General features: G+C 39.9%; 1 protein-coding gene across 10 annotated transcripts in view; it reads right to left on the reverse strand.

The window, feature by feature from the left end:
• The window catches only part of ZMIZ1 (zinc finger MIZ-type containing 1), a 364718-nt gene that overhangs the window by 134381 nt on the left and 214932 nt on the right, over positions 1–15405 (reverse strand). For all 10 annotated transcript variants that reach the window (XM_076338397.1, XM_076338398.1, XM_076338399.1 and 7 more), the window contains 2 exons: positions 14382–14495; positions 461–566 (listed from right to left, as the gene is read on the reverse strand). In XM_076338397.1, the coding sequence (XP_076194512.1) occupies positions 461–566; positions 14382–14495 (220 nt within the window). The remainder of the gene's footprint in view (positions 1–460; positions 567–14381; positions 14496–15405) is intronic.

Here is a 15405-nt window from a genome sequence, read left to right on the forward strand (position 1 = left end):
GACTAGATGTACGAGAAACTACGGTACTTCTTTGTACAGACATATGCAGTCAAGGAATAGAAGTTTGGCAATAGATATATCAGGGAGTGCAGAATGAATGTGAAAGATTTAGAGGTTGACACGTGACAGAAAATCAATGGTTTACCAAGATGGAGGGGCCTGAGTGTGTTCATTCCCACCATTACATTACTGAACATCAGTGTTTCTGGAAGTAACATTTCATCTATAAGATCAAACAGGGCAACAGACAGCACTAGTTGGGGAAAACGCACATTTCCAAAGTCATGTATCCTCAGAGCAGCATGCCATTGCAATGCTAAAAGCAGCAGCACTATTACCACCAAATACGTGTTCGGTTCTGGTTTTGTTTTTTAAAGAATGCAAGACAGTTGCAGGTAGCATTTATTCAGAATATGAACATCCAAGAATCAGTAATACACCAAAAAAAGGCTTTTCCTACCAGCTGATTTTGGAGTGAATTTGTCCCTGTTGGCTGCACATACTGCCAGTAGCCTGTATCCAAGGTCCAAGTCAAATCCTTGCTGAGCTGCCACTCGACTAACCACCTGCAAAGGGAAAGAGAGAAAGCTTCATTAGAGGTTACTTGAGCTCTTTGCAAAGTTACATTAACCTGCTTATCAGCACTAATGTTAGGCAACTGAATCTGCTGTAAGGCACTGCTCTCCAGTAGTTTCCAGTGCAAGCACAGCAAACTGAACACAGGAGTCTTCTGGTGATCTGGTTAATTGACCACTCGCCAGAAGAACGGCCTAATAGTTCCACGAAAGTTGGAGAGACAAAGCTTTTCCAGAAGAAATAATGCAAGAGAAATGTATGCAAAGCTTGTACAGAATGCATTTGACTGTACTTGAGACTTCACGATGAGAAGTCCCTAAAAGTCTCAAGCTCTGTGTCACAAGCAGTTCCCAGCCCTGTTCTCAAGAGCAGTGCCCAGGTCCTTTAGGTTAAAATGCCCTCCTCCACACTGATGGGCAGTGTTCTACGCTGTGATCAGCGTCACAGTCGCCGCGTTTCAACAATACTGTACTGGCAAGCACAATTACTACAGCTTTAGAATAAACAGGCCTGTGCAAGAAGTATTTGCCAAGCACATTAAATAGGGAAAGATTTTTTTTTTTTAACTTATACTGGAAATGGGGGCTGATCTAGAAGGACTAGCAAAACTAGGCAAATCAAAGACTGGGGTTAAGGATGAAAAGCAGTCAACTGTTTCTCCAGGCCAGCAACTCAGCTATCAGCCAAGAATGTATCCACATGAAAAACTGCCGTCATTCTGGCAAACTACGCTAAGGTTATACACAGCAGAGTTTTTATATTGCCTTCTAGTGGCACAGGATAACTTCAGACTCAGAGGCATAGATAAACCAGATTATTCTTAACATTGCCATTTCTGCTTTGCATTGAAACAATGGTCTAGGAACTCCACAAGAAACAGAACACCATTTCCTTGTGTGAAGTAAAAGAAAGTCCCTATCCTACATAGCTTACAATGCAAGAAAATATCCTTTTCCAACCCCTATCTCCATCTGAAAGCTCCTTTCTAAATTAATGACACCGCAATTATCCATGTCCAGGACTGGTTCCCCCCAAAAGCAACAGCATAGAACAGAGTGAAGAACCAACGTACGTGATAACCTACAAACGGTAAAAAAAATGCACTATTCTGCCCTACCTACTCAACACTATTATATGAATCTTATTATTCTGAACTTTTTCCAATATCCACTTTTCCTAATTAACAATTAAGAACCAAATTTCTTTCTTAAGAAAGAATTAATGACAGACAGTGGGATTGAGTGCACCCTCAGCAAGTTTGCAGATGACACCAAGCTGAGTGGTGCGGTCGACACGCCAGAGGGACGGGATGCCATCCAGAGGGACCTGGACAAGCTGGAGAAGTGGGCCCATGTGAACCTCATGAGGTTCAACAAGGCCAAGTGCAAGGTCCTGCACCTGGGTTGGGGCAACACCCAGTATCAATACAGGCTGGGGGATGAAGGGATTGAGAGCAGCCCTGCCGAGGACTTGGGGGTACTGGTGGGTGAAAAGCTGGACATGAGCCAGCAATGTGCGCTCACAGCCCAGGAGGCCAATTGTCTCCTGGGCTGCATCCAAAGCAGCGTGGCCAGCAGGTCGAGGGAGGGGATTCTGCCCCTCTGCTCTGCTCTGGTGAGACCCCACCTCTGAAGCACTGCATCCAGCTCTGGAGCCCTCAGCACAAGAAAGACACGGACCTGTTGGAGCAGGTCCAGAGGAGGGCCACGAAAATGATCAGGGGGATGGAACACCCCTCCTATGAAGAAAGGCTGAGAGAGTTGGGGTGGTTCAGCCTAGAGAAGAGAAGGCTTCGGGGAGACCTTATTGCAGCCCATCAGTACTTCAAGGGGGCTTATAAAAAAGATGGCGACAGACTTTTTAGCAGGGCCTGTTGCTACAGGACAAGGGGGAATGGCTTTAAATTAAAGGGGGGTAGATTTAGACTAGATAGAAGGAAGAAATGTTTTACGCTGAGGGTGGTGAAGCACTGGCCCAGGTTGCCCAGAAAGGTGGTGGATGCCCCATCCCTGGAAACATTCCAGGTCAGGCTGGACGGGGCTCTGAGCAACCTGATCTAGTTGAAGATGTCCCTGCCCAGGGCAGGGGGGTTGGACTAGATGACCTTTAGAGGTCCCTTCCAACCCAAACTATTCTGTGATTCTATGAGTTAGCCTGGATAAAGTTCCCGGGTAGACATTTGTTGTTTCTGTTGTTCCTATTAATTTAGAAATTACAGATTCACAAGAGTTTATCAGGTGGGAGTATCCCCTCCCTACATTTTTTTAACCCTCCCAATCTCACAGTTGAGCAGTAGAGACCTTAAGGGAAATGAAATGAGAATTTGGGATAATCAGTACAGTAATACACAACCCTAGAATACACCTACTGTTTTATCTCCTGTTTCTCTTTACAATTGTAAGTTTTAGATAGGAAAGAAAAAATAATTTGCGAGAAAGAACGCAATTATTTTTGATAAATCAAAAAACACTTCCAACTTGGTAGATCAGTGTTTAATCCTTACACCTAAAAGTCAGATTGTTGTTAATAGCCTGGCTAAGACTCTGGGTCCAAACTTGCAAAAATAAGATAAAATAAAAAACCACAGGCAAAAGAACAACAGCAGAACAACAAGATATCTCATATTTCATGTAAGTTAACAATAGGAGTGAAGACTGGTGGGCTGCCATGAGATCTGTAAGACACTTACACACTTGGAAATCCGTTTCCCTTTCCTACTTGCAGTATCACCGTAGTTCAGCCACTGACAGGCAGATGTTAGGGAAGGGATCAGTAGGAAGTGGGCAGAAAGGTCCTCTAAAAAAACCCATCTTGTTAAAGGCTCCTGAGGGCAATATCTCATTAATGCGTAAACATTACTTAAACTCCTTTAGGCATCATCTACTGTACCACCATGGAGGAACGCATTTCAGAGTGCTACTCAGGTCTGTAAAATAAAGGAGAAAGGGCCCTCCCATTTTCTGTTTTGAAAAAGCTCATTATAATTGAACTCTTCATTTTGAAACTGGACAGGAACGAAGGCAGAAACACCTGCTCATCAGTGAGCGCACAGTAACTTAAGAAACACAGTCTGCTTTTATGTTTGGTTCACTTTAAAACATGAAGCTACGAATACTGAGACCCTGCTGGCCAGAGGCCAAATCACTACTATCGACTGATACCTTGCTAATTACGGAAAAAATTCTACAAGGTAACTCCGGAAATACAGAGAATCGTAAAACCCTGAGCCCACGAAAGCCAATCTATGATTGCAATGTCTGCACTGAATAGGTTGCAAAGTCTGGGTCAGTCTGAGTCCTAACAACAGGGTAAGGCCTAACCTGTCAAAGTCTCATTTGACATCAGTTTCCTTTGCTTAATTTCCTCCACCAGAGAAAGCACCGCTCTGTACCTCACCGTGGCCAAAAGCAGAGCTTCCAGATGCCAGGGCGTACAGCCCCGACACTGACTGCACCCCGATGGCCATGGCATTGTCCTGCTAAAGCCTACCTCAAAGCGGGTGAAGCTATACCTTAGCAAGCCCTGCAAGCAGAAGACTAAGCACGAGAAGGCAGAATCTGAACTTGCGAGTGTAGAGAAGTCAGCCAGTCAAACTACTACTTATTGCTCAAGTTTTTAATGAAAAATATGAGGGAAGACAGATTGCAAATTCATTTTAGCTAAAAAAATAAAAATCTAAATTTGAAAGAAAGTGCTTCCACTGACAAACTGCACAAAACCTCTTCCTCCTCTCAAAAGAACAGCAACAAAACCCTCAGCTACTTAATAGAAAACAGACATTTCTAATAAAATTTTCATTTTGCCAAGAGTCATTTTCCACCTAAATTTTTCTTCTATGCACTCCGCTGAATGCAAAAAGAGGCTCTGTAAAACAAACTGGTCTAACCGTGCTCAGGAGGGCTTTCTCTGGGCCCTTCTCCCCTGGCCCTTGGCTTTTGTACACCACTTCTCAGCAATCCCCTTGGTCAACACAAATAGGGTAGTTCACTTTTTATTTCCAGTTTCTTCATAGACTTATAATTTTTGCATTAACTGTATTTAAAGTTTTAAGTTTTTCTTTCAATTATGACAGCTAAAGACTTACTTTTATTTCAAAATGAAAGTCAAACAGAAGAGATCATATATCCTCCAAAGACCCTGTTTCAAGTTGCCTACAACTAAGTCAGACATTGCTCACTCGGTACTTGGAAGGCTTTCCTCCGGTGAACCTGTATGCTAGGGACCTCCTGGCCTTTTAAATAAACACTGAGATTTCTCAGAAACAAGATGACAAATGCGTCATAGGAATATGATCCAGAAAACGCAAAAAACTAACTACAAGACATTTGGTAAGTTTAATATATTAAAGTCAGCAGACCCTGCTGAAATTTACCTTAGAGTGCCTCAAAAGGAACTAGCCTGGGCAAACCTTGTAACTGCTAATGATTATTTCCAGCAATTCATTCAAGACAGAGACCTTGGAGGCGACATCAAATCTCTGGTTTTAAGGTGGTAAAAAGGTGAATCTCAGAAATTACAAGCACCCAGACAGACAACAAAACAAATTACTAAACAAACATTAAGTGAGTAATAGAGAATATCATCATGAATCCATCAGCACAGTGCAGTTTTCTTCTTTGATGAGTTAACTGGCCTTGTAAGTGTAAGCAAGATAGTGGATGTAACACATCTTAACTCTAATATGCCTTTTGACATTGCCCTATATGCCACTATCATAACAGAGGAACATAGCCCAGATGACAGCAGTATAAATTTTACTCAGATTATTAATTAATAGTCTGCTGTCAAATCATAACTTGTCCTGGATACAGGTCATTTCTATGTATTCAGTTGTGACTTGGACAATGAAACAGAGTAAACTGCCAAACTTCTAGATGGTAACAGGCAGAAGAGTCTGCAAACACTTACAGGATGAAAGTTCAAAATAATCTTTATAAACTGGAAAAATGTTCCAAAAGCCAGGCCAAACACACATATGAAATACTACAGATGGGAAAGAAAAATCAAATGCCCAAATAGAAAATTAGGAACACACAGCAGAATTCATCCGCTCAGTGTACAAGTGACTAAGGATAGATACGGGGAAAATGTTCTAGGTATTAAAGATCACCAAGCACTGGAACAGGCTACCTATCAATCCCTGGAGTTTGGGGGGTAAGGGGATTTATACTAGACCAGAAAATATCTGTATGACATCCCAGCTTGGGGAAGAAGAGTAGACACCATGCTCCCTTAGGTCTGTCCCAAGCCCCAATTCTCAGTGATTCCAGACACCCGCTACTGACTGGAGCCACCCAGCTCAGTCTGAACCCTGCCCCAGGAACTCTCCCAAGTTTGAAACCTCCTCTGATTTTGATCTTACTCAGGTAACAGCGCTGATCAGATGGGATTGAGTCAACACAGTTTCAATTATCCATTCAATGTTATGGCTAAGTGATGTGATACCACTTGCAAGTACACTCAGGCTTTCTCTAACTGCTAATACAAGTTGAGCACACTGGCAAAAATTCAGACAACATGCAGGCGGCACCATGTGTTCAACCATGACTTCATTCTGCAATGCTGTAAGCATGTATCTTAGTTGACCTAAGCATACGTGCCATAAAATTCAGTTGAAAAGTAGTGCATTTAAAAAAAATGACAGACATAGTTGCCAGTGGTACCACAATCATAAATTGAGATCATCCTTCATCACGGTTGAGAGAGGTGCTTGGCCAGCCCAAGGTTCAACACTTAATATTTCTCTGTTATTTTTACAGTAACAGTTTAGACAGTTAGACCTTATAAAAGCTAGCCTATTTCCTACATATGCTTGTAACACCTAGCTTTTATTTTAACTTAGATATGGTGCTGACAACTATTTCAAGCTGTGTCTTTAAAGGAACATATACCTTATTTGCAAACAAACATTACTGTAACATTAACTGCCAATAAGAAAATCTGATCACCCCAAACCTTTGAAATCTTTAATCTGAATAATACTGCATTCACTGCCTGTGACACAGCTCTGCAGAGTTCCAGATGCCTGAACTCTGAGGGTCGTTGACAGTGAGGGAAAAAATGATGAGAGTTAGGTTTTAATAACATGAAAAGCAGAGAAATTCAGCTACCAACTTCTCTTTGCTGAATTCAACTGCGATACTTCTTTCCCCAGCCCCCAACCCCTTTTGCGAGGCTAAGGAGCTACACCATGGCAAGCTCCACTCCCTGCCCTTCTTGTCATCACACCACGAAGTACTGGAACAATGTACCTCTTAACCTAAAAGGCCTGTTAATCAAGAGAGCTATATGACTGCTTATTACAAAACTCCCTTCCCATTATGTTGCGCTTTCAATGAATCTCTTAACTAGCAGCAGTCAAGAGCACCCCCCCCTGCTGGCATTAGAATGAATTTTACCAATTCAATTTGCTGGCTGCTCAAAACTAAAAATGCCAGCTGATTGCTAGTTCAGACAGCTCTGTGTTCAGCCACTTGTACATACTTGAAATTATCTGAATGCAGTTTGAAGACTACAGCAGAAATTTTGTAATTAGAATTCTGCAATGTAGATGGTAATTTTTCCCCCTCAGTAACACACAAAGATCAGATAAACAGGAAGCAAATTGAGGAATTTTGCAACATGAATAGTGATCTGCCTCAAACAGAAAAAAAAAGGGGGGGGGGGGAAGGGAGGAAGAAATCTTTGTGATCTGAAGTCCTGGTCTGATGAGACTCTTGCACTCCGGTTGCAGAAGGGCTGTCTCAACAATACAGACAATCAAAGCAGTTGAGTAAAGTTATGTATCATTAACTAGTTTCTTGCCTTTGATGCTTGAAAATAGATATTAAGTAGGTTCTGCAAATATAAGAGACTCTACAGAGCCCGTGTATTCAAACTAGGGTTTTCTTAAAATATATTTACTGCCCCATTAGGTGGATAAAGACCATAATTACAAAATCAAATAAACCAGTATCCCTGCCATCTACTGCTTTTCTTGACACTTCCCACAACAGTGAAGTAAACCATGCTGAATAAGGATATCTCCTCCTTTACATCCTCTTCCTCTCCTCTGCATGTCTAACAACCATAAACCTAGAAGAGAAGGTCACTATACTCAACCTTCTCCATCTGAAATTTTCTCCCAGAGGGAAAGATGCAGGGATTTTGCTTTAATTAAGCCAGCTGATCACTGGGTTACTGCAATACTGTTGCCACCTGAGTCCTGGCAGACTTTCAACAATGATGTGGATGAAACATACAGCCATCACATGATGCAAGTGATCCAGGAATTCCAAAAGCATTTTAATTTCGACAGTAACACATCTCAAACAAATATTTTAAAGTTGTAAGATAACCCGTGACTTGACTAACAAAATTAAGTCAAAAAAAAAAAAAAAAAAAAAAAGGGCTTTAGGACACCATGAGGTCATACGACAGGCAGTAATACTGAGTTATTTGGTAGCACTATGAGCTGCTCCGAAGCAGAGTGTTCCGTGCCTGCTGGCTGTACTCTGACGGTACAGCACGTACACAGCCCTGGAGTGCTGCGATGCACTGCAAACACGTAAAACTGTGTGCTTAACAAATGAAGGGAGAGGATGATGGAAGCAGAATTTCTTCCACATGAACTTTTTGCTCTGGAAGTCTTGGATACAAAGACTAAATGCAACATTTCTAGGGCTCTAACGGGCAGCTGCATCCTGCCATTTTCTGGGTATAGATATGCTGAACCAACTCTTCCATCTGTAATTACTGACATTCAGGCCCTAACCTGATTTGACGTCTGATTTTTGAATATCACATGTTGATTTTGATTACACACTCTTCTGCATTAAACAGAACGAACCCAGCCTGGTGTGAAGTCAATGTAGCAGCAGATACCTTGTGAACACATTAGCATTAGCTCGACTTTGGGGTTTTTTGCTGTCTGAGGCATACTGTTGTGGAAACTTGACATTATTCAAAGATACCATTCTTGTCTTTTTTTTTTTTAAATCAATTGTATTTTTCATTACATATTGGATAAGCTAAAATAGATCTCTGTATCATGAAACTGAGAGCAGCTATTTTTATTTTTCTTAAAATGACCTAAAAAGTCCTCAACAGTCTCAATTCCAGGATTTTCCAAAGAGAAATGCAATTCAAAAGATTATTGTACCATTTATCAGTATCACTAAAAAAATGAACCTATAGCAGATACTTCCATCAGTTTAACACAGATTCTTGTTATTTCAGCAACTCTCTTCAGCAATACAGAGATCTAGTAAGAGCTACAAGCAGCACAAAAGATTTAAATGAAATCCATAATCCTCAGATAGAGTACACCTAGGACTACAGCTTTGGGTGTTGTTTTTCTTTAATTTAAAGAGAAACATTTCTTAAACAAACATGGGTGAGTTTCCCACATCTCATGACTGAGGTAGACCCAACATTTGGAGAGGAAATCTAGAACATTAAGATAGTGGGGGGTGGGGGAGGAAGGGCATTTTTAATGACTATTTCAGCATAGCTTTTTGTGGACAAACTGGGGTAGGAGGTGCCATCTCTTGGATGGAAAGAGAGACAGACCCAGGTCCTAACCACGGTGGTCAGAGACCCCAGTTTTCACTAGAGAAGCTCTTGTTACATTCAGTGCTTTGGCCAAGAGCCAGCTCAGGTAAGCACACCCTGCTTACCTAAATTCCTCCTACTGTCCAAAACCGTTGTGGTGCTGGATTTTAATTTCTTAGACTAAGCCTCTAGGTACAGTTACAAAGTAACTGCACACAGCTGTGCTTCTCTCGCCCCTTTTATTTCCTTTTCAGGCACGCTGAAGAGCCCTGAAGAACGATGAACTCGGCGCCTCGTAACGCTGAAGCGCAGTAAGAGAACAAAGCAGTGCCTTTATCGTCCTTCGCTGAAGACAAGTCTGTAAATCTGTCCGTTCTGCTCTCAGCTGTCCCCTCATTTCCATTTTTGCTGCAGCACCGACACAAAAGATAGCCAATGCCCTCAGTAAGATCATTTAACATATTAAACCGCTTGGCAAGAGCAGACATGGGATGAGCCTAGAGTGGATCTGAGTAAAGGCAAAGAGTGTGAGACAACCTTGTCCAACCAAAGTAGGGTTATTTTTTTTAACCGCTCTGTAGTAACCGAAGCTGTTTCTTTCGGAAGACAGTAAGGTAATGCCATATACAGTTCATTTTTAGAGAATGATATTCTTAAATTTATCAAGAATATTAGCCTTACCGTAATATAATCTCATCCCAAAGTGCATTATGAACTATGAACACTAGAATCAGAAACTGTTTTGATCATAATAAAAACATAGCTATGTCTCGTTTGTGGAAAGTGGAGATTATTTTAATCAGCTCCCCGTAACACTGTGCAAGAGGTAATGTTACATACCAAAGAACACCGTATCCGTTGCAGTTTCAATTATTTATAGAATCAATGATTTCAATTATAATTCAAATTTCTGGCCTACAGACAGTTCTATTTGATCTGAAAATAACTACTGTTGAAAAATAACACCTAGCTTTCCTTGGCAAGTCAGAAGACAGTTTATTGTCTCTGAGAAAGATGATAGTTTGTTTGCATGAGTTCAATCAAAGCTGTTTAAGTGAACTTTTCTGTATCCTGTAGCTTGCAAGGAAGAAAACAGATTCAAAGCTTACCCCTCCCCTCCATGACTTCTATTTATCTGTTGAAACGCGTTTTCTTTATAAACTTGTATTACCCACTCAACTTCGGCGATTTTCTGTGATGGGTGAGCCCAAAAAGGTAAGCTCTAGAATTAGCGTCTGCCAGAACTGTTTGAACATAACAGTGATGCACGTGCAGCCACACACATTTTTGCCAGAACAGGCACAGCTTTTGGGGCTTAGTTCATGAAAAAAAAAAATTTATTTTTATAGCACAAGCCATAGGTTTACCTGTGTACTCTAAACCTTTTCTCTTTGACTGTTTGCACTGCACAGAATTATTCCCATTTTATTCATAGGCCTTGACAGCATCAGCCTAAGTTCTTTGTCACAAGCAGAAATTATTTCACCTCTAGAAGTGCAATCATTTAAAGTATCCTATACAACAAACGCAAAGTATTTAACTAGCTAAACAAAGCCTGTTTACAAGCCTTATTAGACACCTCTCTGGTAAAATTTCAGCTGTTGCACCAAATCCTGAATTTGTTCTTGAGATAAGAAAACCATTCCTATTATCCTGCATACGATGTCACTGGAGCCCATAGTAGCAAATGTAACTCCAGTAATATCAGGTACTGCTGATATGTAAAAATTATTATCTACTGCTAATAGCCAGTATGTATACTGTGCACATCTATTATTCTAAAAGAGAAGAAAAAAATCACCACAGAAAAATGAACACTAGAAATGTGTTGACGTTCAACATGCGCTGTCTAGCTAACTCATGAAATTTTCAAGTCAATATTTCCCTAAGTGCTGGCATTACAATTTAAGCACAGAAAACCTTCCATATTTTCTATATTATTATCAAAACCAGCGATTCCATAAGTGAAGCTGTAAGCTTCTCTGCTGATGCCCAAGCAGAGTACATCTAAGAGCATTCTTCTGCATCCATTCAGGGTCTGTTAGACTGGCAACAGGAATAAAACCATACTGATGTTATAAAGTGAACCAGATATTACTGAGAGTGCAGATATGAAGATGGTGTGTAGGATAAACAGAACTACTTTCTAAGAACCACTTCTTAAAATTGAAGCACAATTTCAAGGTTTTGAGCTTTTTTTTTTCCTTTTTATTAACAGGATTAAATCTAATTGGTTAATTTTTGAAAAAAAATTATAGATAAGACTTAAATGATGCAAAGACTCTGTTATACCAGAGGTACCATTAAATTGGCTATTCGTAATGCAACAGATCTGTTTTGATGCTCTGTCATGACATCTGATGCATTTAAACTTTGCAGTGTATGAATGGATGGTTTGTTCATTCCTGAGAGAGCTTGCCCTTCTGCAGTCATGACATATTAATATATTTCAATTTGGATTAGTATGTACTGTGTTATCTGCTAGTAGGATATGATGATTTCATATCCCTTGATGGTTCCAGAACAGTTCAGTATACCACTTTTTCCCTGGTCAGAGAGCTAACAGAATGTCATAAAAGAAAAAAAATCCTTTGGTACACTACAGAGGAGGAACCTTATAAACAAACAAGCAAGCATATTGAGTATTTGTAGAATTTCTGGATTAAATGCACTTGCCTTTAGGAATCCACACAGCTTAAATACTGTAATGATGGTAGAGACTACTTGCTTTAAAAAGCATATCCAAAAATATGGAAGTTTTAAGGGAATTTATTTTTGAAGGTCTTTTTGAAGACTGGCAAAATAAAACAACAATCCTGTTTTAGTGGTTGAACAGACTGCCATACTGATTTTTCATTTTTCTTTTAGCATAATCCTCACAAAGAACACCACTGATAAACTTTGTCAGCATTAAGAAAAATTGGCTCCCGATAGTACAGAACATGCAGCTAAGCAAGCGAATGTTAAATTTACTCATGATATTCCAGTATTTCCACTGCCTTTCAATTATTTGCAACTTTCTGAACAACTTCCCTGGAAACAGACTGAAGTTCTACTATGTTTGTTAAATAAAGGCAGATAAACACATTTTCTTTTAAGAGGACAACAAGCCTCAACACCAACCTTTGCTAAATTTTGAAGAAGAAAATATTATTTAGAAAGAAGTTATATATGAGCAAGCTCAGATAGAATGATTTTTTAAAAGATAAAAAAAAAAGGAGCCCTTGCCTGTTGTACTGCTACATATTAGGAAGAAACAGGGCATATCACCCTCTTGGGGTATAACCATGTAGTTAAGCCCGTTTAATGGGAAGCAGGAATAGGGATGTACACAGCGAGAAATTAAAGAATACCTTCCTTAGAGGGATTTTAAAATTAGGGACAAGAAACACATAGTTTCAATGCAGTTTATATGCATTCTGCAAATCCTGTGTATTTATCTACAACAAAGCAAGCCAACTGGTTAAGTTCCTGTGTTTTTTCCTTGTTAGGAATATAATGAGATTACAACATGTGATAAAGATGCTGCTGCCAGTCAGTCCTATGCTGCAGATAGTGCTCTCCCATAACAAGCTTGGGAAAGGGGGATATTTCATGTCACCCTGTTCAGATTTCAGGCAGGAGCATGAAGCAAAGCAATACATGCTGTTCAAATCTTAACAGTACTTAAATAATAAGGACTTTTTTTTCTTTCTTTCTTGTCAGAAGAAAGATAGTATTTTCTTTTCAAGAAACTCTGATAACCGGGTATTGTGTGTTTTACCTCACTATTTGTCATGGAGAATTTCCTTCTTGCTTTCCCTATGCTCTGTGAAGACAGTGAATCACTAGCAGCCAGACCTTATTTTGACCCTGCACTTGGACAGGGCTGCAGGTCTGCTTATGTAGAAAAAAAAAAGATTTAAACAGCAAGGAAGTCACAGGTCAGATTGACAACGTTCTAGCAGAGGTCTGCGGAGAAATATTGGGCACAAGCTACCTAAGTATACTTAAGCTGAACGTCTCCTTTCCCAAACGCTAACCTGAAAATGCTAGCAAAGTTTTAAAAAAATATAAATAAAATATATTTATGGTCACATCAGATCCTATGTACGGTTTTTCATGATTGAGGTTATATATTGTAGATAACTTTTACTTCAAACAGAATCGTTACTTATCTTATCTTTGGACTCTCCTAACATTTCTAACTTTCTTTAATTTTTTTTTCTGATTGGAAGAATGATACGCACCTCCTTAGATCACTGGATTTATTCTAACTTTTTGACATAGAAATCTGAGGGATGTTATACACTTGAGCACATTAAGATGGAACCATTCCTTAACGTTTGGATTTCTGGCAACTAAATCTCAGTCTTAGTGTCTGTTTTATATGCATCAGCTACATCGTGCATGAAAATAATTCCTGCGCTTCTGTTCCCCCAACAAATACAATGATGGTCTCTTCATTAATAATTTTAAAATTTCTCTCTCCTTTGTGACTATTCATTTATATCGACTTGTTCTGCAAATTGCAGTGAAGCTTTTGAACACTCCTACTCCAGTCAGAATTTAATTCCGCTAAAGCCTTGACTCCACGTAACAATTTTGGACTGGATCCTGCTGCTGGGTGCATGGGAAATAAAACTTTCAAAACAAAAAAATGCTGTTGTGTACACAATAAAATATATTTTCAATGCATTATAATTAAGTTGCTTTAGGAACTGCAGTGGTCTTAATAAAAAGAAAATGGAAAGAAAAAGATTTAAGTCAATAAAACTGTTGGAATTAGTATGTCAGGATTAGGCCTGCAGTCAATATATGTAACAAAGTAAGCCTAACAGGCATGTCAGAAACACTGTTTAGCTGAAAGTACAGCATACTTAGGATAGAAGACAAGTAGCCCTCCAATCCCACCAAAAATGAGCAAAGGAAAATAAATGCCTTAAAAAAAATCCTTTAACTCCATAAGAACACAGCTCGCTTAGCAATTTCAAGCCATGAAAATAAATATTGTATGTGCATATCAAGTAACCTAGCCTGTGGGCTTGTAAGTAACCTAACTATAAATGTTTTTCCCCTTTTATGATTTAACTTCTTGCTACTGCATTTTGCTTCCTGTTAAGTAATGGAGTCAAATAAACAGTTGTTAGGATCTGGCTTCATGTGTTTAAGATAAAATGACAAAAACCCCCACAAAATGCAGATTCTGAAAATCAAGTTCCCTTGGCTGCGACAGACTGCATGCAGTATAAAACAGAGGATGGGAACCACCGTCACAGAGGGAGTGGACGTACCGTCAAACAACCCATCAGGCTCTGCTCAAACGGTCTCTGGAAGGCTCTGGGGTCTCCGCACCAGTCCAGGAGCTCTGTTGCTGCATTATGGAAGTTTGCAGGGTTCTGTAAGTGCTGGAAAGGGAAGACGAAGCAACACGGTAAATAACATACACAAGGGCTGACATAGTCTTTTCTACATCACATTAATGCAAAATTTGGAAACTAGGAACAGCATATAATTTGGAAGCAAGGCCTTAAATTGTACAGTGAACACAGAAAATCCTACTTCGTTCTTATTAATACTTATGCAGATTTTCTGATTTTCTGATATGACCTCATTAGTTAGAGGTAAGCTGTAGCTGAAATACCACAGCTCGCCTGAATTCCTTCCTCCATAACATCACCTCTCCCACCTGCAAACCATAATGGATTCTACTCGGAAACCAAAACTGTCTGAGCCCAAACTGAGGGAAATTGCAGTCTTATGTTCAAAGTCTTTGCCTTGGGCTTATGCCCCGTTGCCGGGACACGCGAGCACAGCCATGCCTTCAAACAATCAAGATTTTAATCTTTGCCTGCCAGCCAGGAGACAAACACGACAGTCTCAGAAAATACCAGTGACAGACCAAAGCACACTTACTATACCGATCATGGATACTGCCATGACCGGAAATGTTTTCACATGCACAGGAAGCGCGTAGAAATTTCAGAGTGGAATCTTACCTCTCCTGAAGAGGCTGGCATGATTTTGAGAGAAAAATCTGGTTTTGTTTTCAAATTTGCATGGGCAATGCGATTTCTTAACTGTTACATTCATCTCTGCCTTTGTACTGAACAACCTGTAGTCCTGTTTTTAGAGGCATTTAGTAAACTTACCTGATGCTATTATTCACACTGTCATCCCTCACTGTGCTACGTTGCCCAAGTATTCCAACATTTTAGCAGGAGCAGAGGGAGGGCGCAGGAAAGAAGGAATACAATTTACATGAATAATATTGCTACTAAATTCTCCAGTTCTGGTGATGCTAGATATTTCAATGAA

The sequence above is a fragment of the Aptenodytes patagonicus genome, chromosome 5 (genome assembly GCF_965638725.1).
Source record: "Aptenodytes patagonicus chromosome 5, bAptPat1.pri.cur, whole genome shotgun sequence".
Lineage (NCBI taxonomy): Eukaryota > Metazoa > Chordata > Aves > Sphenisciformes > Spheniscidae > Aptenodytes > Aptenodytes patagonicus.